The sequence below is a fragment of the Sander lucioperca genome, chromosome 10, assembly GCF_008315115.2.
Source record: "Sander lucioperca isolate FBNREF2018 chromosome 10, SLUC_FBN_1.2, whole genome shotgun sequence".
Lineage (NCBI taxonomy): Eukaryota > Metazoa > Chordata > Actinopteri > Perciformes > Percidae > Sander > Sander lucioperca.
Window position 1 is genome coordinate 5,119,007 of NC_050182.1, and position 27,718 is coordinate 5,146,724.

Below are 27,718 nucleotides of genomic sequence, written 5' to 3' on the forward strand. Positions count from 1 at the left end.
AGGCAGAGCAGAGGTGCTGTGTCTCTGTACAGAGCCAGAGAGTAGCACACTTTGCTCTGGCTGGTAATCCTTAACTTTTGCCCAGCACCTGGGAAGCCAGACAGGAACTTCTTGGGTATTGCGGAGCAGCAGTTTTTTTTTTTTTCATGGAGGAATTGTACCCTAAACTGTACATTTACTGCCAAAAGACAACTCTGCTCAGATCGCCCAAAACCTCCCTGCCCTGCTGCTCGAGGCTTTTGAAATTCGCGGACCAGACAACTAACCGGCAATTTCCACTGGATGCGGTACGTCTGCGGAACGTCTGCGGAATGTCTCCGGAGTCATTAGGTTTCCATTAAAGTCAATGTGTGTATTTCCACTGACTGCAGAACGTCTGCGTCCCGACTCCGTCCCAGCTCCGTCAGTCCCCAGCCCTCCGGAGCAGATACGCAGAGCTTCTATTTTTGACGGACGACGGAGAGCTCCGCAGAAATTCAGCACAATTCAGATTGTGCGGGACAGGAAGTCGAGCACAGAAACAAAATAAAACGCCCGGTTACTTTTCAAAATAAAATACACCGTGCTCACGGCAGGTCATATTTCCCTGCACTACACCTTGAAAACACAGCTCAGAGTTGTTTCCCCTCTACTCCTCTGGATTGAAACAAACTGTTGTTGGTTTTGTGGTTCTGTTTATAGAAACTACATCCTGTTATATCGCGCGAACATACATGAATTCGCGAGATGTTGTGGTCGGCTGGCCGCAGCCGTTACGCAACAAATCCGGACCTGGTGGGTATTGACGGACGGCGGAGCACGCAGCCGTTCCGCAGTGGAGCCGGTCCGCAGACGTTCCGCATCCTGTGGAAATCCACGGTAAAACCAAAACGACCAATTAGTCTACTAAGCGACGAAGTGGTAGCAGCCTTAATTATTTTATTACAATACAATGGATCTGTAGTTATGTGTTATTATGGCCATATCTCTGACTTAAATATATATCAGTTACATCTTTATTAGGTATACATTCGCTTGCATTCATCACATTTGGCAGAAGCACATGCATATTGCGTTGAGGATGTTCCAGACAATCTGCAGCATACGCACCATCTGATAAACCATGCAGGACCGAGTTAGTCCAGGCTGCAGTGATCACAGTTTATACGGGGTGTGGACGGTGCCCGCAGGGGTCTGCGGTGGTCAGGCTCGGCAGATGTGGGTGCGGAGTGGGAAAAACGTGGTGATGGATTTCTCAACAGTCCTTTGGCAGGGCGCCAGCAGCCGAGAACCGCCTTCAACCCCCCACCCCCACGACTACCAGCCCTGTACCGTTGACTGTTATCGCTCCGCTCCAGGCTGCTCTGCTGCCACTTAACACGCCAGGGCAAGTAAAGGATGGACATGCAAGAAGAGACAGACAGACAGACAGACAGAGACACACACACACACACACACACACACACACACACACACACACACAAACACGCACTAACATGCGCACTTACAGATAACACACGCTGAGGCCTGACCAATATATTGCTACTGCTAGTGTTGTATTAGAGACTTATCATGTGGGCATGCTGATAACGCTCCTCTAAAAATCACTGAAAATTATTTTAGCAAAACTTCTTTTTTGTGTTGTGGGGGAGCAATCGTCTCAATTTTGTCTGAGAGGGGGGCCCACGGTGTCACAATTGTAAAACCTCTATCCCAGACCAACAGCAATTGCGCACAAAAACACCCAACCTTGAAAATTTATTTTTAATTCCAGTCTATTACAGATCTTGTTTCTGCTCTAATTATCACTTGTATCTGACCCAAATATTGTACTGCTTCAGTCAAGCCTTAGTGCGCACGCACACAGCGCAGTCATCTGATAGCGTCACATGTTTCCTTGTGAAAGCCAACAGAATGCTGTGTACACTCAAATCATGTCGAACCCAAACACAGCAGTCTCCCGCTGCATTCTGTGGCATTTGAGTGGTTTGTTATCTGTGTCATGACTCAGTCACCGCCCTGCAGCCTCTGACACATACGGCTTCTGGCAGAAACATAGGTGGCGACGTATCGGTAAAATCAAGGGCAGAATTAGCCTCGAGGACAGCACGGCAGGTTGTAAGGAGGGAGGTCACCAGTTCACAAACCTCGACTGGTATGGGAAAATCAGGCTGACGTGCCCTTTAGCAAATCGCTTAACCCCTGATTGCCCACAGGAAGCTTCTTATTCTCCCACTGTAGAAAACTGCGGTCGTATTCGGAAGCCATCAGCTGAAACTGTGCATAACTCACAGCATGTTGTTGGTGATAAAATAACATCCCTGTGTCAACTTTCTCTTCATGAATAAATGTCAAAACCAAAATATTGCCCTCGCAGCTTGTGGCTTTCCACCCACATCGTTGGAATAGAAGATTGAAGCTTTAAAATGTTTAACGAGCGTAGCAACAGATGTCAGGGATAATGATATGATGCAACATTTTCTTTGCAACTGTTCTTTTATGGACTAATCTTTGATGCAGGGAAGCTATGACCTGAGGTGCCTACTCTAAAGCTTAGTGGACACATTTGTACAGTGATAGTTTCTCTTTCATACCACTTCTAATGATCAGTTCTGTTTTATGCAGGTTTTATACTGTTATACCTTTTTTAAATGTCTTTTGTGTCTTTCTAAATCTATATGTGCGATAAATCTTTTTGACAGTACGCTTTCATTTCAAACATGTATGGCTAATTTGTATTTGTCTCATTTTAAAGCTAGCTTATAAGTCAATCTAACAAATCACGTTGTCTTGGCAAGCAAAAACAAAACAAAATGGCAATTCAGAAAATATACTTCACAGCAATAGACTGATATGATGTGGAAGTTCTAGGCAAGTGTACTGCCTCGATACAAATGTGCATGAACGCATCTCACATTAGACGGGGAATAAGCATCACAGAGCTTTATCGAGACAGAGCTGCCCAGTTTATCCACAGGCATGATACAATTTCCATCAAGTCTTGACGGCTGCAATATTCCAGACTGTCGAAATGTAGTGAATGTAGCAGCTGTACTTGAACAGTTTCCTCAGAAGCTCTGAATTCCTGTACTCCAGTGTGTGCTTTTATGTCCATATTCCCTTAATGCAACTGTTCTGAAATGTAAAAGAAGAGCTTGTCATTGGGCCCTTGTGAAATAACACTTAGGCGGTCCCCAGGGTTCTTAGCTGGGTCCACTGTAGATTCCTAATTATCAGCGTTAATCTTTTTCATTGTCCAGAGCCTCTGTGTCGCCCCGGCCCTGCTCAGCGAGGCAGCAGACACACTCCAGGCCCTCTGCTTCCCGTGTGAGAGCAGAGATTCGGCCTGACATCAGACATGGGAAGCGAGCTCCGGCAGCATGAAGGATAAAAGGTCGAGACTTGACCACCCCGGGCAGATAAAGCAGCCTTTTCATGTGTGATCAGCCCGCAGCCTAGAGACAAATCCCTCAGCGAGCTGCCTTTGAACTTCCACCGCAACAGGAGCGACTCCCCCGACCGCTCAGTGGCTAACGAAGGCCGTGAGAGAGCACGAACACACACCTCTTCATTATTTAGCTAAATGATGCCACCAACACTTCTTTTCTCCGTGGAGCGGGAAGCTGGATGACAAGAACGAATGTACAACATATTGGGAACACCTACTCTTTTCAAGAAGTACAGTAATGAGGGGATCCACGCAGAATTCAATATGCTTTACTGATCTCTCTTTTTGAATCTGTGCCAGTCGAAAGGGAGGAGATGAAGATGAAGAGAAGCAGAGGATTTAAACATGGATTTTTAGAAAATGTTTGGGCTGGAACCAGATATTAGAAAGATGTTGCCAATGGGTTTGTACATTCAGTTCCTGCAGATTTTCCCTGTAGAAACCAGGCTCCTTAGTCTCTTCCATCAGTGCATAATTCATAAGCAACTCATTGCCAAAGCAAAGCCAATTGCATCCACTCTAAACGAGCGTGCAGCGCCCACAGCATCACCAAAGGAATGTCAGTCTTGTGACAGACAATTTCACATGCTTTGTTTGATAAGAATGGATGTAACTAGAGGGCGTTCTTCTTCCGCTGCTGCTCTCCCAGGTAGAGAGAATGCAAACAATGCCGGAGAGCTGGTGTGGTGTCTGTACTCGCGCCTTTCCACTTGCTTCAGCTCTGTAATGCTGCCACTTTGCCTCCGCTGTCGTGTGTGTGTGTGTGTGTGTGTGTGTGTGTGTGTGTGTGTGTGACACAGTCTGTATGTATATTTAGCCAGGCGCTATTTTTAAAGCTCAACCACAAATAGTAGAAACGGGGCCTAAAACGGTCCTCGCCTCTGTTGCCATTCCTGGGCTGCTGCAGCCTTCTCATTCATTCATGACTTTGCATGAATTTGCAGAATCACTCTGGGGCTTTCTCTCTCTGCTTTGCCCCTTTTTGAAATTTGAAATGTATAATGCACCCATCCTCTGTTTCTGATCAGGCGTTGTAACATATTGCAGACCACCCTTATTTCATGGTTAGTTAGGCGCACGGCGGGATTAGACATGCCTTTTTACCCTCTTCATCTTTCTCTGTGTTGCATGGAGTGAGGTCAGTGTTCAGTTTAGATAGTAATAAGGCATAATGTTATCACTGGACACAAAACCGCATCGGCCAGCTTGCTGTTTAATGCTGAGTGCCATCGGTGGGAATCTGCCCACTCATACCTGCTTTACAGACATGTCAGGAGTCTGAAAAACTGGAAAACATAATATGAAAAGGACAGTCCCAAATACTGTATGAAGCGTTTAGATGTTTTGTGTAGTTGAATGGAGAATTATTTCCATTCATGGAGTTTCAACTAGAGATGTTCCGATACTAATATCGGTATCGGCTCCGATACTGCCTAAAACGCTGGTATCGGTATCGGGAAGTACTGGAGTTAATGCACCGATCTGATACCACGTAAGAAAGCCCTAAAGAAAATCTACATTAAAGTAGTTTATGTTCTTTTTCCGTTATAACTGACTGTCAAACTGGATAATAAAAGAAAGATGAAAGAGAAGTGAAGAAAGAGTTTAACCTGAGCCAGACTGACAACAAAGATAGAAATCATATCACATCTATACAGGATATATACAGGGATAGTAGTATACAGCTGTTAAAACATAATAAAATATATGACACAGTGGTATCGGATCGGTACTCGGTAACGGCCGATACGCAAGTTCAGGTATCAGAATCGGTATCGGGAAGCAAAAAATGGTATCGGACCATCTCTAGTTTCAACTGTCACATATTGCCCTGCTACGATCAACACAGATCAGGTTAGGAGCTGCAAAGATGAATCACTTCATCGATTAGTTATCAACTATTAAATTAATTAACTATTTTGATAATCGATTAATCGGTTTGAGTCTTTCTTTCTTTTATATCTCTGATTGCAGCTTCTTAAATGTGAATAGTGTTCTAGTTTCTTCTCTCCTCTGTGATAGTAAACTGAATATCTTTGAGTTGTGGACAAAGTGAGACATTTGAGGACTTCTTCTTGGGGAAACACTGATCGACATTTTTCAACATTTTCCGACATTGTATAGACCAAACAACTAATCGATTAATCGAGAAATGAATCGACCGATCAATCCGCAGCGACAATAATCGTTTGTTGCGGCCCTTAATCCTGTTAATCGGACTAAAACCTGGGGAGGTATGTGGAATCCACAGACTCGTTGACTCCTCGCCGCTCCGCCTTCGATTGGGGAATCACATTCGGCGTGTCAGGCGGCCCTGGCCGGTTGCCGCAGGCGAGCAGCAGATCAGTGATGTGGCGGTGATGCCTCTAATGAAGCTGACACAACGCAGCCTCCTTCCTTGCGGGCCCCCGAGGGCCTCCTGCTCTGCATGCAAGCCCCCCCCCCCCGCGCCATGTGCTTCTGAAATGCATTGCTGCATCATTTATTCTCTCGTTGATGACGGGTCAAGGCAAATCCAGTGTTTGTAGAAGCTAAAGTGGGTCACAGTATGCAAACAAAGTCTCTCTCTCTCTCTCTCTCTCTCTCTCTCTCTCTCTCTCTCTCTCTCTCTCTCTCTCTCTCTCTGAGTCTGATGAATGAATGCCTCTGTGTTTTGCAGGAGCTGCCCAGCTGAGGTGAAGGGGAGGGCATAGGATCCCAGTGCAGCCTGAGTGTGGATGACCTGCCACCCCTGGAAAACAAGGACCATGATCTGAAGAGGGCACAGCACACCAAACCCCGTTCTTCCTCTCCTCCTCCTCCCTATCTTATTTTTTTGTATATATTTTTGTTTTAAATCTACGGGGCGACAGCCTCCCTGCCCGGCTGCTTCCGACAGAGTCCGCGTGCACGGCGAGGACAAACGGAAAGAGACCAGACATTTAAGGAGGAAGACATACAGCGACAGCTACCCCCCACCCCCCCTCTCCCTTGCCCCTCCCACACCGGAAACATGGGGAGGAAAAAGATTCAGATCCAGAGGATCACTGATGAACGCAACAGACAGGTTAGTGAACAATTAAGAGAGCCAACAATGTCTGAATGCATAATGACTGATTTAACTTGAGCTAGCAGCTGCATCAGTGATCAGCAACCCGATTAGAGCATCAATAACACAGATGCAGGTGACAAATTAAGGGGTCAGCCCTATGTTCCCACAGCCCTATGGTCCCACAGCCCTATGTTCCCACAGCCCTATGTTCCCACAGCCCTATGGACCCACAGCCCTATGTTCCCACAGCCCTATGTTCCCACAGCCCTATGGTCCCACAGCCCTATGTTCCCACAGCCCTATGTTCCCACAGCCCTATGTTCCCACAGCCCTATGGTCCCACAGCCCTATGGTCCCACAGCCCTATGGTCCCACAGCCCTATGTTCCCACAGCCCTATGGTCCCACAGCCCAATGTTCCCACAGCCCTTTGTTCCCACATTTCTAAGAATTTGTTTTCACTGAAAATTAGGCCCTATGTTCCCACAGCCCTATGTTCCCACATTAGGGGTTAGGGGTTAGGCGAACATACAGCCTAATTTTGGAAAGAAATCTTAAAAATGTGGGAACTGTGGGACCATAGGGCCTAATTTTGAAAAAAAATCTTAGAAATGTGGGAACATATGGCTGTGGGAACACAGGGCCTAATTTTCAGTGAAAACAAATTCTTAGAAATGTGGGAACATAGGGCTGTGGGAACATAGGGCCTAATTTTGGAAAAACATCTTAGAAATGTGGGAACTGTGGGAACATAGGGCCTAATTTTGAAAAAAATCTTAGAAATGTGGGAACATACGGCTGTGGGAACGTAGGGTCTAATTTTGAAAAAAATCTTAGAAATGTGGGAACATACGGCTGTGGGAACGTAGGGTCTAATTTTCAGTGAAAAAAAAAATTTCTTAGAAATGTGGGAACATAGAGCTGTGGGAACATAGGCATGCTCCCCAAATTAAAGCTGTGATTACACAGGCTACATCTACTACATCTTCTATACACTACTATGTTTTGGCACTACTTGTTTTGCCATTTACGAGCCCCTAAAATGAAGACTTTTTGAAACACCGTTTCCCGCCCGTTTTGGTTTGAAAACTCCGGGGTTGCTTTGTAGTCTGGACGGGCACAAACGGAGACCTTTGGAAACGACGACACAGCCAGTCAGTCTTAGCGGTTTGGTTGGCTTACATACCTTTCAATAACAGTTCCACATCGTCTTCAAACCAAGCAGATACATCCATGCTCTTACTGTTCCCCATTGTTGTTCTTTCTCCAAAGTATTTTCAACTTCTACAGCCATGATTTTCAACCGCAGAGTAACGCCAGACGATCTGCTTCCTGTTTGTGTGAATGGTCATGTGATATGCGTTTTCAAATGTGTTAATATGGATGAAGATTAGTCCTGCTCCTGGAGCTAAAACTCTTGTGCGTACGGAGATCGTTTTTGTTTCAAAACGCCACTTAAGAAATGCAGCCACAGTAACCCCTGAATACACTATAAATGCAGCTTAACGCAAAACGTTTGGTACCGTGCAGCAGCACATTTCAGCATGCTGGCGTCCTCTGTGGTCATCTGTGGTTAAAATGGCTTGAACTCCCCGTATAACTCAATCTCAAGTCATGCATCCTGCTCAGATCTAAGAAAGGAACATTTCCACTCCTCCACGACTAAATTCCATCGCGCTGACAGAAAACTGTAACTCATGCGATAACAAATCCCCCCAGGGATCCTTTCAGTTTTCACATGTCCCGTGTAGCATGAACAACCTAGTGGCTGTTCTCTCAGCAGTGCCACAACAGAACAATATAATAGCATCCTGTTTTATGAGGCTCATATGACTCCGCTAAGTAATCATGGGGGCTTTTTTTTTCAGACCCCCAAAGCCCTCCCTCTTCCTCGCTACAGTAAAAAAAGAGCAAGGAAGAATGATATTCTCTCCCCCCCACCCCCCCCCACCCCCCCACCCCCCACCCCCCACCCCCCAAACACACACCCCAAACACACACCCCAAAACAGCCTCAGTCCCTCTGGTTTCATCCGTGGCATTGTCAGAGAGGATGAAAGGGTAAATGATCCATCTAAAATGAGTCAACTGGTAAATGGGCTTCGCTCCATTGAGCAGATTGAGTAATGGATTTGACGTGCCCACCTTCAAAAGCGGATAGAGAATGGAAAAAAAAAACACACAAGATGGAGAGAAACAAGGTGGCTGTCTGAATGAGACCTGAGCAGTGCGAGAGCTGGCCGTAGGGTTTCGGAAAAATCATCCTCAGTTTTCTCCATCAATCTTAGCGGGTTGCATTTCCATAAAGGAGAGCAAACTGAGCCTTGGGGGGGGGTGTTATATGGATGGTTATTCATCAGTACACAATTGGACATAAAGGAGGAGGAGGGGGGTTGCGAGCGTTTTCTGGTCGGGCAGGCTCTGGTAAATGGAGCCAGCGTTGTGTATCAGGTGTCGGAACACTTTGTCAATAAGGTGACTCGGTCTGTGGTAACACACGGCCATGGTGTCAGAGAATCAAAGATTACTCATTGACCGCGATTAACCAGCAGCCAATGGTTTCTTAATCACTGAGGCAAACCGATCGGGGCGATGACCTTCTGATGCCTGAATCCAACCAAAACTGCACATTAGGCCTGTCGCGATAGTAAGTCAATTAATCGCACGATAAAAAAAAAAAACGAGCTCAATAATTTTTTCGGCCGCGACAATTTCCATTTGCATGCTTGTTTGTTTTTTCTCGTCTCTCTCTCTCTCTCTCTCTCTCTCTCTCTCTCTCTCTCTCTCTACCAAAGAGACTGGATGACCACTCTCGGTTCCTTAGCGTAACGAGGAGTGAACCCTCTTGTCAGTCGCATGGTCTTTGTGTGGGAGAAAATGCTAGTTGAGAGTTGGAGCAGGGTTTACCGCAGCACTTAAGGCGGCGTCAAAAAAAAAAAAAAAAAAAAAGTATATGAGCGATATCCGCCGTGTTACTCGGCGTCCTGTTTTCTCCCTTTCATTTCAAACCACACAGTTGACAACCTGCAGGTGGAGGCAGTGGAGACAGCCTTGGACATACATGCGTGTGTGGACTATGTCTCACAAGCGGTTTCAGGAAAGTGGCGCCAGTGTTTGTGTGTGTGTGTGCGCCAGTGAGTTGTGTTGGTGGCCATGATGTTGTGGCCCTCCTCTCCACAGGGTTTGGGGAAAGTTCGATTTTCCAGCTCGCTCCGTTAGTGGTGAAGGAGTTGGCTAACGCTAACACTAGCGATGCTAAGCCAACGTGAGTACAACAGAGTACCCACCTTCAAGGAAGTTAACACTTGTCAATGGAGAGTGGCCAGACTCTCTGGACAAATGAAATGGACCAGAATCTGGTAGGACCAGGCTAATGGACCAGAGTCTGGTAGGACCAGGCTAATGTACCAAAGTCTGGTAGGACCAGGCTAATGTACCAGAGTCTGATAGGACCAGGCTAATGTACCAAAGTCTGGTAGGACCAGGCTAATGTACCAGAGTCTGGTAGGACCAGGCTAATGGACCAGAGTCTGGTAGGACCAGGCTAATGGACCAGAGTCTGGTAGGACCAGGCTAATGGACCAGAGTCTGGTAGGACCAGGCTAATGGACCAGAGTCTGGTAGGACCAGGCTAATGGACCAGAGTCTGGTAGGACCATAAATCGACTGGAGTTAAATAAAATGCCAACACAAAGAAAGCGGAAGGTGAGGGACATCCGGGCAATCCCAATCTTTCAGCTAACGCAACACAATCTACGAGTGTCTTTTGCGACATGTCGCAGCCTTTCGCAGTTTGTTTATTGCGCCAGTTGATATTGTGATGGCGATTTTAAAAAAAAAACAAAAAAAAAAAAACAACAATATACTGTGCAGCCCTACAGCCAAACTAGATTCTGTTCTTCTATCAGTAACAGTCAGAACAAGTCAGCTGTCTTGGAGGTGGAACGCCGTGTTAAGCTTTCTACACGCTTGCTCTGTGTTGCTTCAGCTAATGAACAGTGAATGGAAATCAAATGAATTTTTTTTTTGGAGTGCATGCAGCCCCGTCACCCTCCTACGTGTTGATTCAGAGATGCTGCCATAAGCTCCACAAAATAAACAGCGTTCAGAGTGTGGGCCCCGGCTGGAAACATGACAGCATCTCAACTACCACATTTCTTATGGAGACAAAGAAAAACGAGGAAGAACAAAAAAACCAACTGGAAATGCTTGGATTGATCTGATGGGTTGACATTGTGACTCTTCTAGCTGGAGGAGGAAAACTGTCTTCCTTCCAGAAATCAAAGAACCATAAATCCAATATTATTATGTTATGCCAAGTAAAAGCTGTACAACATCCAGCGCAATGCAAAGAACATCACACCTAGTTGCAAAGTGTGAGGAGTTTTTTTTTTAAGGCATCAAAAGTCCGGTTGATTTTCTGCATAGACGATGTTAGGACAGTCTCGGATTAGAGCTGGGCGATATGGAACAAATCAGACATCACAATATTTTTTAACAAATACCTCGATGTCGATATTGCGGCGATAATGTAGGGTTGACTGTTCGTGCTTTCACAAAATGTTAACACAATGAGAATTTTGATAAATAATCACCAATAATGCGGCTACAATGACAAAGTTGGTAAAGGCAAATTATACCAAAGCTAGAACAGTCTGGTAAGTTCAGAAAAGTACATCACTTTACTGTAATACAGCCTGTAAAACCAGGAAAAGACAACACTTACATATCACGATATTACGATATCCAAAATCTAAGACGATATCTAGTCTCAAAACCTCTCTTTTTAGTAAACTCTGTGTACACAAACAATGTCCTGAGTTCATGTGTAGAGCCCCTGGCGATACTTCAAAGTTTCATGTTGTGTCGAGCCTTCTTAGTGTTTTTAAAAATAACTATTTTGAGGCTAGCATAAAAGTGGCCCTAGCACTCCCATTCAAAAGGCCATTTGACTGAAAAACGAGAACACGGTAAATCTTAAAAGTGGCGCTTCCATCCTAAATATGCTTTTAAACGAAAGTTTGACTTGGGTACATTCACAAAAAGACCCAAGGTTGCATTTTGGCGAGAGTTACGCTTTAATGTGTCGACTGAAATATTTCCCCTTTGTCGCTCCGAAATGGACATAAAAATATCGCACTTTCTCTGTAGTCTACCGTTAGCTAGCTAACGTAAATGTAGGCTACTTTTAAAGTGCCATATTTTCCCTCTGGGCTCACCAAAACGGACGTAAAAGCATATTAACCATTCACTGCACGCGATCGCTAGTAAACATATTACACTTTTTCAGTTTTTTAAGAATCGGTTTAGGAATCTGAATTGTTTTAAAAGTACCGGTTCGGAATCGTAAAAATCCAAACGATACCCAACCCTACGTAGGGCTGGACGATAAATCCAAAATTTATCGTCATGGAAATTCTGAAGCGGTTATCGACGTATTTTTCCCATGATAATTTCGATAATTTGTTCCTGTTGATAGGCCTACTTTCTCCTTAGAAACATTCTACCGCGCGTGCAGTCACGTAACTTCGCCCGGACCAGTCAGCCGCATGGAAAGCATAACGGAGGATAACTCAAACACCGAGTCCGAGTCAACTGAGCAACTTGTGCCCAAAAAAACAGTGTCCATCGTCTGGAAACATTTTGGCTTCAGAAAAGATGATTTAGAACAACGTTCATTTATCGTTATCGAGGTAGAATGTTCAATTAATCGTGATTGATTTTTAGGTCACATATCAATGTCGATATACATATCGATATATTGCCCAGCCCTAGCTTGGATGATCATGAAACTCGCCTGGTTGTGTCATCAGTATAACTCTGTGACTCCCAGGAAGCATTTTGGGACCAAACATCGACCTAATTAGACATTTAGCAGTTTAAGTCCGTTCCCTGTCAGATTCTGGGTCAGTTAGGGATGAATTTGGCAACTGTGGAGCAGTGAATTGGACTCAATTGTAACAACTTAATTTGCTTATCTGAAGCTCATGGGTATCGTAGTATTTAGAGGCATTAGATCCAGATTACACTATGGAACTGATGGGGGGGGGACATGATTTGTATTGATGATTCAACCAGGAGAGTTTCATGTCCATCCAAGCCTTGGAAATGTCTCGACGGTCAGTCGCCTAACATTGTCTGTTAGAAAGTAGGGCTGCACAATTAACCGCATATTTATCGAAATCGCAATATGAACTAGTGGGGAAGTCACAGGGGGGCACAATATTTGTTAAAGGCAAAATATGTGTCAAACCATACCTAAAATAAAGTATTGTGGTGCTGCAGAGACGTCCCGGGCTACAAACCGTATCCTACCGACTAAAGAAAAAAATCTTTGTTTAGTACAGATCCTCGCAAAAAAATCACACTTCAATCATTTTTTTATATATTTTTCAATGAAAATGAGAATAATGATACAAAAATTATCATTCTCTCCAATATCGTGAATCAATTGCAACATCAGTCAAAAAATAATCGCAATCAGATATTTTTTCTCATATCGTGCGGCCCTATTAGAAAGCGGACAGGCTTATACTTCTGAAAACCAAAGATGCCTGAAGTCATTGTTACGTTGAGGATATCATTAAAAGAAAATAGCTTTGGAGAGATTCATCCTTTCACTTTGGAACTCCACACTCCTCATATGGCTATACAAATCAGCAGATAATATATATATTAGCTGTCACATTACATTGAAAAATGCGGCTAACCCAGGCAGCCTTTTCAGAAGGGAGAAGAGAGTCATTTTTTTTTAAAGTTGAAAAGCAAGTTTCATTCATTCCATGATCTTTCACCAGCACTAATGCCTTCACTTAATGATCGGCATCTCGTTCTGTCTGGCTCAGACCTGACTGACTGTGGGAGCGAGACTGGAAGCCAGCGAATGAAAAGGGAGGCTTGAGCTACACCAAACAGCAAGAGGAGGTTGCGGCTGTCAGTGGTGGTTTCCTCATCCATCTGCCACACAACCACAACCTCGCCAAGACACACACACACACACACACACACACACACACACACACACACACACACACACACACACACACACACACACACACACACACACACACACACACACACAGAGACATACACACACACAGACACACACACACACACACACACACACACACACACACACACACACACACACACACACACACACACACACACACACACACACACACACACACACACACACACAGAGACATACACACAGAGACAGACACACACACACACACACACACACAGTTGCACACACACACACACACACACACACAGTTGCACACACACACACACACATACACACGCACACACACGCACACACACACACACACACACACACACACACACACACACAGAGACACACATACACACAGTCACGCACGCACACACACAGTCGCACACAGACACACGCACACATACACACACACAGTCACACACAGACACGCACACACGCGCGCGCACACAGACAGCAATACACACACAGTCACACACGCACGCACACACAGTTGCACACAGACACACGCAGTCACACACAGTCACACACACACAGTCGTACACGCATGCACACACAGGTACACACAGTCGCACACAGACACACGCAGTCACACACACACACACACACACACACAGTCGTACACGCATGCACACACACAGGCGCACACATGCACGCACACACACACACACACACACACACACACAGTCACGCACGCACGCACACACACACAGTCGCACACAGACACACGCACAAAACCACTCGCCTTCTTTCTTTCTTTCTTTCTTTCTTTCTTTCTTTCTTTCTTTCTCTCCTTACTGAGGATGTCTTAGTCTTCAGTTGCCATTGGTTACCTGGCAATTCTATTCTTAATGCCGATAACCTCCAGCTTGTTTTTCCATCGTGGCAAACAGGGGGGGGATGGAAACTGAGACTCAAAGTGGCCACCCCGCTGCCCACTTTCTGTAATATAAGAAAAGAAGTGGAAAGAAGAAAAACCACAACAGGGTTGTATTGAGATGTTTTGGAGTCCTGTTTGTTTTCAGCTCTGGCAGCTAACCTTATACATCGTCTGTTAGGAGCACAGTTGTTGATGTTGTTTGCAGTGGCTTGTCTCTTCATCACCCGAGCGCCCTCGTCATCCTGCACAGCCGTAATTTCCTCCCTTTCCAACATCACCACATAATTTATCTGCTCATTCCGAGTGTGTGTGTGTGTGTGTGTGTGTGTGTGTGTGTGTGCGTGTGCGTGCGTGTGTGTGAGAGATCGGAGATATGTAGATAGGCAGAGGGATAAAGATGGGGGGGAGGGAGATAAGATGATGGTAGCAGTGTGTGATGAGGTGGGAAATGGGGGGCGGACGGGAGGCAGGAGGGGGAGTCGGTTGCCCATGGATACGACCCCGATATAATTTGATTTGTGGCAGCAGGAAGCAATGAGTGAGCGAGAGTAAAAGGAGGGAGGGGGAGGGCGGTGGGGGGGTAGCAGCGAGCGAGGGAGGATGTGGAAAAAAAGCGACAGAGAGAGAAGGGAGAGGAAGAGAAAAGGAGGGCGAGAATATAAGAGGAGAGAGAGAGAGAGAGAGAGAGAGAAAAGGAGGGATGAGAGAGGCTTAAACATGTCCTGCGCAGAAGTGAAAAGGAGGCAAGAGATACGAGCGATGGAGTGATTGTGAGACGGAAAGATGGAGAGATTGAAGGTCTCCCATTGCTGCTTCGCTAGCTTTCATCCTCGATGTCTCTATCTTATCTCCACCCCTCTATCGCTTTCCCCTCTCTCTTTTCTTATTCAATTCATTTCAATTACATTCAGTTCAAACCAGGCAGAGCCGAAGAAGAACCACAGTCTGTGTCAGTGCAGGTAAACCATAGTAGCACTACATTCATCATTGTACTATCAGTGTGTCATACATGCATTGTTTTGCCAACAGGATTACAGTATAATAACTATGAATAGAAAAGACCTTAAAGACTGTCGGTGTCCATCGGCCTCTGAACTTTTACTTTTAGGTTCTTACGTTTTTATTAATATGACTTCGGTATTGTCTAGGGGTGTAAGAAAAAATCAATACACTTCAGTATCGCGATATTTTATTTAGCAATACTATATAGATTTTCTGTTTTTCTTAGTTTACGTGCAAAAATATTCATGTAAGACAGTGATTCACGTTTATGTTGTCTTTAAACCCCCTACCGCTAGATGGCTATGCTGAGACGCACCACTGGTGTCCTCGCCTAACTGTGCCTAACAGTGCCTGACTTTTTGCTAGAAGCTAACAATGTAGCTATGGCTGAACTTTGGCCTACTTTAGCATATAAAAATTAGCTCACTAAGAACCACAATCCTCCCCCCCCCAAGAAAATGTCAAAAGCCGTCTTGGTTCATCTTTCCACTGTTCCAACAATCACCACCATGGTTTGGTTGAAATAAACCCTTAATTCATCCATTTGAATGTGAAAATTTGCTGGCTTTATACACGCTAAAAGTACTGATTATTTACATGGAGTCTGGTGGGTTTGGATGGCAATTTCGGGGCTGTTTCTGGTTAAACAAAAATCTTACTAAAAACGTATCTCTGTTGGGATCCTTTCCATAATGTTGTCACTTCACACTCTGGGCCCTATCTTGCACCCGGCGCAGCGCAAAGCTCGCCACAAGTGTCTTTTCTAGTTTAAGACCGACGCAGTTGTCTTGACCCCCGCGCCCATCTTTGCGCCCATGGGCGTGCTGGTCTTACAGGGAGGTGTGTTCAGGTGCATTCTTGGCGTATTGCTATCTTGAGGCAGCGGGAAGTGATCGCGCCATTGACCCAACAAAAACCTGGTCTAAAGTCAATGACGCAGCATTTCATTCTTATTTTAACAGCGCATTAGTAAAATGCGGCTAGGCCCGTGCACAGTGCGCACACACTATGCTTGTTACACACACAGTGACGCGCAGCAGCACACACACATGCAAAATATTACAAATAAAAATATTACGGTGCAAATTCGCCATCATAATAGCAATGCTCCAAGGTCCAAACACGCCTGGCTTTTAAAGGGAATGGGAGATGATCTCTGATTGGTTTATTGCATGTTACTCCCAAAACACACCTCTGATTAATGAAGACCCTAAGTACAACCCTTTTGAACCATGCGCCTGGCGCACGGACCCTTTTTCTCCGCCGTCAAACTAAAAAAAGTGGATTTGGACACACCCTAAACGCACCTGCGCCATGCGCTTCACGCCGTGTGCTTAGATCGTTAAAATAGGACCCTTAGAATAGTATTCTGAGCCTGTCAGTGGCAAAAACAGCACTTTTACTGGACGGGAATTGACGGTGCGCGTTCGCCCTATAGGAATACATTGCAGCCCAGTTTGCGGCTGCCGGTGACGGCTGTCTCGCTAAAAACTGGTAAATCAGTTTCATAGATATTTGTTCACATTAGTCACTCAGACACCAATGCGTGGGAAAATAGGATCCAGGTTGAAAAATAGCAAAATTACCCTTTAAGGACAATGTCGACTTGCAGGCTGAAGTGGTCTTGGGTCACAAACTTTAGTGCAGAGACTTCTAACAATACTACACTATAGGTCCCGCCCCCTAATCAGTGATGTCACGGCAGGTATTTTAGCCTTTTACGTCTGATGGAAAATGTGTTGACGTCACAATGTGGGCGTGGCCTGGAGAGCAGCATGCAGGGAAACCTTTCTACCCTTTTTTTTTTAAACACCTTCAGATAATTCCAGCATCCCATCTGTGCACACACTTTCTATTTGCATTTTCTGCCATATCAAACACGAGATATTGTATCTGTACCTGGAATCCATTTCTTAATCTTTATCTCTCTCTGTGTGGGTGTTTGTGTTTGTGCAATCCTGTGTGTGTTTTAATCCAAACAAAGCCAAATCTCCCTGGATTGGAAGTACCAGTTGGCACTCAGAAAGCTAACCGGGAGGCAACAAGGGTCCCTGTGCTTCTGCAACACTTCCAGTTCTGTTCGGCTTGTTCACAACCGAGGGGGCTCGTACAACTGTGTGTGTTTGTGTGGAAAAGAGAGAAAAAATGTGCGACAGAAGGAGAGTGTGGAAAAGAGAGCGGGAGAGAGTGTGTGTGTGTGAGGTTGAAAGGGAGCATGGAAAAGAGCACAACAGAGTGTGAAAACAACGAGGTGTGTGTGTGTGTGTGTGTGTGTGTGTGTGTGTGTGTGTGTGCAAAATACAAACGGAGCACTTGAAAGAGAGCATGTTTAGACACTCTGTCTAGAAGTCTGTTTCCTAAAGCACACAGTACTTTCATACAATAAATCCTTTTTTTTTCCCCAAATAAAAATAGCCGTGCCTGAATGCACAACTATGAAACAGTGATATGGGCTGCTACAAAATGCAGAAAACTCAAATGATTGGTCTCTGGTCCAGGATGAAGCATTGCTTCTCTCTGCTCGGGGCTTCTCAGGTAGCACAGTAGCAGTGCTTCACCTTCTGAGAATATAGTTCCCAGTTTATATACGGTTAGAAGATGGCTGTGTCTCATGTGAACTTGTTATTTATACACCCTGTGACTATACAAATCACAACATGTAAACAGTAACATGTTGGCGTTATTTTGTCACTTATTGGGAGCAGTAGGCTAGTTGGAGCAGGTTACCTCCAGGATCTGTGCTAAGCTAAGCTACCGGTGGAACCGTCGGACAGAGTTACAACACGCACGGAGATGAGAAGGGTATGTATGGACGTATCTAACTCTGGGGGATACGGTGAATAAGCTAAAGTCCCAATAAGTCGGTGTGTTCCTTTAACCCCTAGGTTCATTTTGCGCAGGATTTGTCCTTTAATGAGATCAGTTTTTATAAGTATTGATTTTTTAAATGTTTGATTTTTAGATTTTCTTAAGGGAAGGTTAAGGGAGGTTATTTTACTTTAACGAGGGTCTGTGAGACATAAAGATTGTCACCTGTATGCCTGTCTGCACATACTGTATGTGCACATATCTGCTTATTAACAGACTGGTGTCACTGTCCACCCTGCTGTCAGTCTGTTTTGGAGCCGATTGGGCTGGCTGCATTTTAAGAGCTTTTATACATTTTTTTTAATTATGTATCATGACATTTTTTATGGATGTATCATGACTTTTTATGGTATTGTGGTCATCTGACACCAACAGCAGAAAGATATGTCATTGACGACAACACACGTCGGGTGTGAGCAGCTGTAGTCAAAGGCACCCGTCACGGAGAGTTTTGGAGGCAACAGAAAAAAAGTTGGCTGCTTTGTTGGTGCACGTGAGCTAGGTGTTTGTGAGGAGGCTTAATGTCTGGTTTAAGTGAGTGCTTATTTTAAACTGAGCTTATCTGGTTTAAGTTGCATTTGAAGAGAAAGAAAGATGGTTATCAGTCTGTACCTTTTTGTAGATAGGGATCTCATTTCATTTTTGTTTTCCATTAAACGCTCGCATGCAGTCCTGCAAGTTCTTGAGCCCCTGAAAATGAAAAGCTCTTCCAATAAATAAAATCTCTTGTCCTTTGCATGTCCCTGGGACTCAGGGTCAGCCCTGGGACCACATCATGTAATATTTAGCACAAAAGGGCGGCCTCAAGACATTCTTTTCTTAAAAGAAGAATTCCTCTGGTCCCCCAGCTTAGTTTCCCTTTTATTTTTGAAAGAATATTCCTGTGAGTATCAGTATTGTGAAACATTGCTGAACTAGAAAATAAAAGCTTTCTTCTTCGTCTTTGGTTCCCTCCCCCCACCAGGTGACGTTCACCAAGCGGAAGTTCGGTCTGATGAAGAAGGCGTACGAGCTGAGCGTCCTGTGCGACTGCGAGATCGCCCTCATCATCTTCAACCACTCCAACAAGCTGTTCCAGTACGCCAGCACCGACATGGACAAGGTCCTGCTCAAGTACACCGAGTACAACGAGCCGCACGAGAGCCGGACCAACGCCGACATCATCGAGGTAAAGCGTGGGGTGGAAGGGGGATGGGGGGGCTGTGGTGGGGGAAACAACCGGAAATACTTGCCTAAATATAACACGCTGGCATTGATTTGATCATGATAAAGAAGTTCCCTTACTCCCTGTTAATGATGGAATTGGCGGTGCGTATTCGTCCTGTATGGTTATATTGTAGCCCGGTTTGCAGCTTACATTGACAGCGTTCTCGCTCAATACTGGACCGATTTCATAGATTTCTGTTCACATTAGTCACTTAGACACCAATGCGTGGGAAAATAAGGTCCAGGTTGAAAAATACCGAAATGACCCTTTTAAGGACAATGTCGACTTGTAGGCTGAAGTGGTCTTGGGTCACAATCTTTAGTGCACAAACTTCCAAGAATGCTATAGGTCTCCTAATCAGAGATGTCACGGCAGGTGCCTTTACATCTGATAAAAAATGTGTTGACGTCACTCGTGAGCATGCTGCTCTCCAGAAACATTTTTGAATTCGTAGTGTGGAAAATCAGTTTGCTGTTGCTCGTCTTAGTAACTTGTCTTTGTCGTTGCGTCGCTCCAGTACTCCAGAACAAGAGTTTATTTTCCCCAGTGGGATCATTAAGATCTAACCTAAACTAATCTAATCTCGTCCTCTCCAGACTCTTTCAGACTTAATTAAGTCTAGTCCAGTCTATCAAGGCCAGCCTGTTTAACAGAGTATGAACTGCTTCCCCACGTCTTTGGTCCAGGATGAGCTGAAGTCTAAAGGGCTTTTCACACGATGAGCGATTGTCGCGCCTTGTAATTCATTTTCAGAAAAATTCAAAAAAGAAAATGCAAAAGACCACTCTAGTCCAGTCCAGTTGGGAGTCCAGTGTTGTCTATGGCTGTACTTTGGCTTACTGCCTGCTAGCTCGCAGGGAGGGCAGAGGTAGGGACAGCTGGGCCTCCCCCCTTCTCCCCCCCCTCCCTTACCCCTCTGGCATCAGCTCTGTAGTTACCCAGAAACCTCTCCAACAACACAAACAACAACAACAGCAACAAGCCAAAAGAGGACGCCTGGAACCAATTGGAAAGCACCTTGGCACAAAATGGCCACCAGATAGAGGAAGAGCCTGTCGAGCGGCTGAAAAATGTGTGTTCGTTTTTTACATATTGAGTGGTAAGAGAGGTCATCGATGAGCTTAGGAAAGAAGGTGTGAGGGCAATCATTTAGGTCCATTTTTATGTTTTTTTTTTTTTTGTAATAGGAGTACATTTTCCTAACGTCTTTTCTTCCCTGTGGGGAAAAAAGCTTTGCTGGAGCTCATCGACCGAACACGGAGCACATTCACATGCCTTGCTGACCCTTTCATACATAATGGCCCTCTCATGAATTGAACACGAGATGGTTAGGTATGACTCAGCGAGCCGTGTACACTGCTGTACAGCACTTAGGCTTCATATGAGCGTTGACTTAAAGCGGGATCTCGCTTGGCTTTGAATCTTTTTCTCACTTGTTTTTACACACATTGCTGCAGCAGTTCAGGATCGGTCAACCACAAACACTGTCAACAGCAGGTCACCACCACATATTCAGTGGCATGTCAGAAGCTCAGGTTAAAGTCATGTCCCCACAAAGATGCACACAGGTCTCCAAAATGAGATGGTCAGCTTGGGAGTAGATTTACCTCCGATAAAAGACCGAGTCATCGGTTTTGTCACAAGAATCCTATGTTTTTATGAATTACCAGGGACTTTTAATTGGGAGATGTTGTCAAATTGGCCACATTATTTTGGAAGAACCATTATAAACCAATTTATTATAACCTCATTATGTCCCCTCGGGGATCAATAAAGTATTTCTGATTCTGATTATTTCCACGTCTGTACTCGGGGTCAGATTGTATGAAGTAATATTGGTAATCTAAAATAACAACAGAGGAAAAATAAGGATTATAGTGGGAGTGAATCCCCAGGACTGCCTTTATCAGCTGCTCCTAAACTCCTGCATGATCGCCTCAACAATTAAGAATATTCCAACATTATGAGCAAAGTGATCCCTACCTGTGTCCCAGGAGTGGGGAACTTTGACACCTAACGATTGGTTGTATTTCCAGGCTGTTTTTTTATACATTACATTATTGGAAGAAGCCCAACAGCTTCAGAGACTGTTTGATTCACCTCATAAATCCCGGGAAGCCCCTCCGACCTCTATCTTGCTGCTTGAAGGCATCGCGCTGTTCCAAGTTGTCTGCAACTATTCCCAAACATCTAGATCGATCGCTAGCTAGTGTGCTGGAGGGGTTTTAAACACAGCTAACGGCCCTCTTCCACTGCTACTTTCTCAGGAACCTTTTTAAGGAATGTTGTTTTTTAAAAGAAATGACCATCCTTATCTTGACATATGGAGCAAAACAACTCAACAAACTGAGAGCAGAACCTGCAAGTTTTTTTTTTGTCTTTGGCTTTCTGTACATTACAAGCTGGGTCCAAATTTAGTTCCTGCTTCCCAAAAACGCTTGTTTTACTGCGTAGGGCTGCACGATATGAGGGAAATATGCCATATATGATAACCTTGTTTAATACCGCGATAACGATATCACTCACGATACATTAACATATATTAAAGGTGCTCTAAGCGATGTTAGGTGACGTCACTTCTTGTTGACGTTCGAAGTATTTTCAAACAAAACGAGGACTAACCCCCCAACCCCCACCCCCAAATCCTTCTTGTAGGTTATTGGCTGGAAGACTGTTTATGTTTGGTGGTGCAGGTTGGCCAGTTTGTTTTTGTTGCCGTTTGTAGAGCCTGGGCTGTCTACGGAGACCGCGTTTTTTTTACAGTGTGTTCAGGGGACAGGCAGCTAGCAGATAGTGAGGAGATGTTTGCTGTATGTGACAAAAAAAATGCTGTAGCCTAAAAACCGCGTGACATCGCTTAGAGCACCTTTTTAAAGTGTACTCAGTTATGCATTTCTGCTGCTGTCAGTATTCTGCTTAAACACAACAAATTGCTTGTTGAATTAAAAACGAACGAAAGGAAATCATTTCCAACATTCTTTCGTTGAACAGATTGAACGTTGAGTTGAATATGAAGCGCGAGTGTCTTTCGCGATATGTCTCAGCCTTTCACGGTGTGTGTTCACGGCCAGATGATATCATGGTGATGACGATTTAAAAAAAAAAACAAAAACAAAAAAAAAACGATATATTGTGCAGCCCTAGTTCCTGCCTCCCAAAATGTGCCTGCTTTGGGAATAGTACTTTGCAATGAGCCAGGACCTCATCACAGCTGAGATTACTGTATCTACTGTTACAGTATCGCAAACTACAGCCTTCAGTCACACACGGAGCAAGCACTGGTTTCCAGTAGCATCAGTATTAGGAAAGGGCTGTTTTAACGAGAACGTTTTTTTGATGAAAGCTCAGCCTCGACACAGAGCAGGCGAGAGGCTGCAGCGTGAGAAGATATACTGCAGTTAGGGCTGGACAATATATCGATATTATATCGTGATATGTGACTAGATATCGTCTTAGATTTTGGATATTGTAATATCGTTATATGACATAAGGCTGCATTTCAGTAAAGTGATGTCATTTTCTGAACCTACCAGACTGTTCCAGCTCTTCTATTATTTGCCTTTACCCACTTAATCATTATATCCACATTACTTTTGAGTGCATATTTTGGGAAAGCAGCAATTGTGAACCCTACAATATCGGCACAGTATCGATATCAAAGTATTTGGTCAACAATATTGTGATATTTGATTTTCTCCATATCGCCAAGCCCTAACTGCAGTTGTAGCCCTGGGGACCGTTGTTATACCGGGTTTCGGTACCCAATGATTTCCCTTAGTCGTTTCACGCAGTCTTATGCACATGTTCATATCGCTACTACAGATGAACATTTACGATCTACATTATACATCTACGTTATAGACTCCACTGCTGACTATTCTTGTAAGAATTTGGCCACAATTAAGCACATTGACTATTCAAGGTCCGGGTTTTGACCTAGTCACTAACTTTTAGTTGTTTTTGGACTTTCTGGTTAAAAGGGGTTTTGTTTTTTTTGTTTTTTTCAAGTCCAAAGTCCAATCAGGGCTAAGATTTAGTTTGGTGCCATATTACCCCTCCCTGCTTTCACTTCCTCTCACCCTTCCTCGTCTCTTTCCTGCCTCCTAATCGTCTGATTCACTCCGGTCACGACCATTTCTCCCTTCTTTTCTTATCCTTCTCTCTCTGTCTGTCTCATAGTGTCAGCAGTAAAGCCCTTCTGTAGGCTGTATCTCCAGCTGCAGATGGCTCGTGTGTGTGTGTGTGTGTGTGTGTGTGTGTGTGTGTGTGTGCGTGTGTGTGCGTGTGCGTGTGCGTGTGTGTGTGTGTGTGTGTGTGTGTGCGCGTGCCGTGGCTGGGCGTTGGGCTGCTCTGGGCCACATCAACTCAAGCTCCACTGGCTCTGTTTGTGAGCGTACATGTGTTTGTGTTTTCAAGTGTGTCACTCTGTCTCTTTCTCTCTCTTTACATGTGTTCATTTGTGTGTGTGTGTGTGTGTTTATAAGTCCACCTCCTCCTCTCTCTCTCTGTTTGCACGCTCCGCAGCAGCCCATGAGAACGCCTCATACAATATTCAGTCTTGCTTAGCCTCTTGGTTGTGTGCCGGCTTGTGTGTGTGTCTGTGTGTGTGTGTGTGTGTGTGTGTGTGTGTGTGTCCTACATGGGAGCTTCCCTCCTATACCGGCCTGTACACTGCACTCCTACTCCCTCAGCTCCCACCTCCACCCGTCCTCTCTCTGTAGGCCGGCAGGCATTCAGCACCGTTCTCCAGCGTTTGTCCTCAGCTGTCCCCTTCGCCTGACGTGCAGCAGCACATGCCTCGTTGTTAAGCGAGTGTTAGCGTCGTCTGCCCCAGACATTTCCCATTAATCCTTCCTATTTCACATTTGCAGTTGCAATTTAATGAGCCAAAGACGATATACGTGTGTAAAACATGAATTCATTGAGGTAACTAGTAAATCCGGCCATCACATACGACATAGTCACATGTAATGGAGAACAATGTTTGATATTTAGCTCTGAAATATAGTGGAGGAAACATTCAAGTACCTCAAGACTCTACTTAAAGGATAAAAATGAATAACATTGCATTTTTTCATCTCTCAGTCTTGTCTGACCTCATGTCTGTGGCTCTTAGCCCACTGGTTCCTACTGAAGATGTAAATCTTTTAAAATGTCTCGCAAATATATAGTTTAATTTTCACAAGGCTGACTAATTTCTTAAACCAGCTGTTCACTGTAGTTTTTAGCGTACAAACTGGAGAACTGGTGCATTTGTTGGGGACTATTTTCATTTGAGGATTAATGAGATATTGATATTTTGAGACTGGCTTTGGATTGAGATCGTATTGCATATTTTCTGTTCTGCTCCAGTTTCACAATAAAAGGTTGAGGAAGAGTGGCAAAAGCAAAACAAATCCATCTGAATAAATGAGTTGTTTTTCTCAGTTTGAACCAACAAGCTGCAGGTCACTATCTGATTACTGGCTTTCATTTGATTTGTCTCTTAACACCTTTATAAATCTCCATATTTGTTTTCTAGTGCTGTGTTTTAATGCAGCGGGAGGTTCCTCTGTCAGCCTCCGTCTTTGGTCTGGGTCACATGGAAGCATGTTGTGCACACACATTTAACAGAACCACTCGGCGTTGGGACTTTCAGGGGAAATTCAGCCAATGTAGGATGCATTATGTTAGAATTATTGGAAGTCCGAAGATCATCTGCAGTGGCACATGGTGTGACATCGCTGAGATGACAGAGAGAGAGAGAGACATAATTGGATAGTCACAAAATGTGCCCATTTGCCGCTCTGCCTCCGCGAGTCTCTCCAAGCAAGAGCTTTTGAGTATAAATTATGAAGTGTGGATATAGTCACGCAGACACACACTCACACGCACATACACATTGCGTGCATGGAGGGTGACCGTACACAGTTTGTGTACGGTCATTCTGCATGTACCGTACATGCACGCAGCAATGTCCCTGTCTGCTTAGAAGCACTTAAGTGTGTGTGTGTGTGTGTGTGTGTGTGTGTGTGTGTGTGTGTCTGTGTGTCACATGGTTAGACATTCCTTCACTCAATGCTTAGAGGCAATACATATGCACACATCTCTGATGTGCATGTGCTGCTTGAAAGGGTGTGTGTGTGTGTGTGTGTGTGTGTGTGTGTGTGTGTGTGTGTGGGGGCAGCCTGCCACTCCTGCCAGGATGTGTTTATCCGCTTGACTGCAGATCCCAATCAGGGCAATGGAAGGAAGAGAGCGAGGGAACACGAGCGAGTGAAATGGTAATAAGAGCGGCGATGAATAGGCGAGGAGAGAAAGCAAGATGGGCGGAGAAGTGGGATGCCTTTTTCTTTTAAGCAGCTCAAGGAAGAAAGATGTCTCCAGCGAGCCTCGCCGCAGGGGGTTAAGGACTCTGGGCGCCGCCCCGATCCTCGTTGGTCGCAGCCAGGGGAGCCTCACGTATCGCGGGACAACGCTTGACAGGAATTCCCCCTTTTTAATAACCGATTCTGTTAGCCGCCACGACAGCCTCAACGCTTCCAACTAAAACTATACAACCCCAAAACGATCAAACAGTGGTTCCACCTAAGCCTGGCTCAGCCTATCACTCTCAGGCTACGTTACACCACTATATTTTGGTTGAAAAACAAATATGTTTTCCTACGTTTACGCCTCGCATCCACACTACTCGGTGTTTCCGAGCCCCTAAAACGGAGACGTTTGGAAACGCTGCTGCCCCCCGTTTTAGTTTGAAAACACCGGGGTTGCTTTGTAGTCTGGACGGACACAAACTAGACCTTTTTGGAGACGACGACGACGCACAGTAACAGTTCAACGGAAACGGTCCAAGCTAATAAATCCCTGGAGAACTTGGCGCCACCCAAGACGATTGTGATTGGTCTAAAGAAATGCAAACAACCCAGAGCGTTTTTTTTTTTTCTTCAATTCCCCAGAATGTATCTCTGTATGAATGTATCTAGCCAGACCTTACTCCACAGCGCCGTGGACATAGACGCGAGACTAATATCTTAGAAAACAGAATAGCAAAAAGGCGTTCAGTTTGATTTTCTATATTTTCCCAACATCTGATCTTTTTATTTCTGCTCTTTGCCATAACGGTTTGATTCTAAAGCAAGGTAGCACGTTAAGTCATCGTCTCATCGGCTCATACTGTGTGAGTGAGATGGAGGGTTAATTGGACCTGATTTCTCATTATTACAGCAGCATTTGAAGGTCAAGGACTTCGCAAAGATGTCTTCTATGGTGACGTAATTGTGCCACACACTCTTCATCGTTCTGTTCAGAACTCCGAAGTCTTGCCCCGTCTTAGAAAATGATTAATAGACCCACAAAGACAAAGGGCCAAGACTCCATTAAAAAGATATTAAGTACTGAAAGTCCTTGCTTTGACGTATTAGTGACTGGTTTCTCATAATGTACAGATACAGAATGATGAACACCCGACACCTCCTTTTTAAAAACAACCAACCAAACCTAACACGTAGCATTTCTGAAAGAAAAACGTTTTATAAATGGACCCCAACCCTTTTTGTTCAGCCTCCATCAGTGCAGGGAAACGTTCACTGATCCCGGCCAAGACGTTATCTTTTTTTGGCTGACAGGCCATCTGCAGCCGCGCAGGCCCCCACCCAGGAGCAGAGGTCCATTAACCTCATGGATAAATAATTCCAGTTAAGGCTGGCAGTCGTGGGTTGCCAGACAGAAACTGTCGGAATATAAAATAAGAAGGATGCAAGAACAGAAAATACAAACAGTCTGGATGATGAATCCAAACTCGACAACCTGATTTGTTTGTTATAAAAAGATGGAAGTATTCTGACCGTAACGGCCGATTGTTTTCCCTTGTGACAATCATAGACTGTATATAAAGATGGACGACGCGTCTCCACTTCCTCCCGCTGTACAAAGGTGAAGCTAAAATATCCCGGATACGGGCACTGCCATCTTGTAATTTTTCCCGCCAAATACACCAGCCCAACCAATCGCCAGACAATCCAATAGAATTTGATTCAGTAGAATCAAATAACTAATAAAAATCAATCTGATCAGAAACACTTGAACAAACATCAGCATGATCAGAGCTATCTATAGTGACAGAAACCATCTTTGGGAAAAATGTATTTGAGGTGTATTTAGATTTGTTTAGTTTGGCCCATGTCCCATCCGCTAACACGGAGGGGGCGGGGTTTATGTACGACCTATAGCCTACCGCAGTCAGCCAGCCAGCCACCAGGGGGCGATCCAGATGTTCTACCTTCAGTTGTACAGTCTACGCATCAACCCCTGG

The 27,718-nt window shown here is 44.8% G+C and overlaps 1 protein-coding gene and 1 long non-coding RNA gene across 11 annotated transcripts in view; one reads left to right on the top strand and one right to left on the bottom strand.

Moving 5' to 3' along the window:
• Positions 1–27,718, top strand: part of mef2d (myocyte enhancer factor 2d) — a 135,160-nt gene that overhangs the window by 42,661 nt on the left and 64,781 nt on the right. For all 10 annotated transcript variants that reach the window (XM_031319196.2, XM_031319170.2, XM_031319202.2 and 7 more), the window contains exons 2-3: positions 6,087–6,473; positions 19,186–19,389. In XM_031319196.2, coding sequence (XP_031175056.1) covers positions 6,420–6,473; positions 19,186–19,389 — 258 coding nt within the window. In that variant the 5' untranslated portion in view covers positions 6,087–6,419. The remainder of the gene's footprint in view (positions 1–6,086; positions 6,474–19,185; positions 19,390–27,718) is intronic.
• LOC118496025 lies at positions 1,601–27,647 on the bottom strand. The gene is made up of 4 exons (XR_004898485.1): positions 27,281–27,647; positions 14,201–14,211; positions 2,574–2,578; positions 1,601–1,610 (listed from the first exon to the last, which is right to left on the bottom strand). It is a non-coding gene; the product is annotated as an uncharacterized LOC118496025 (long non-coding RNA).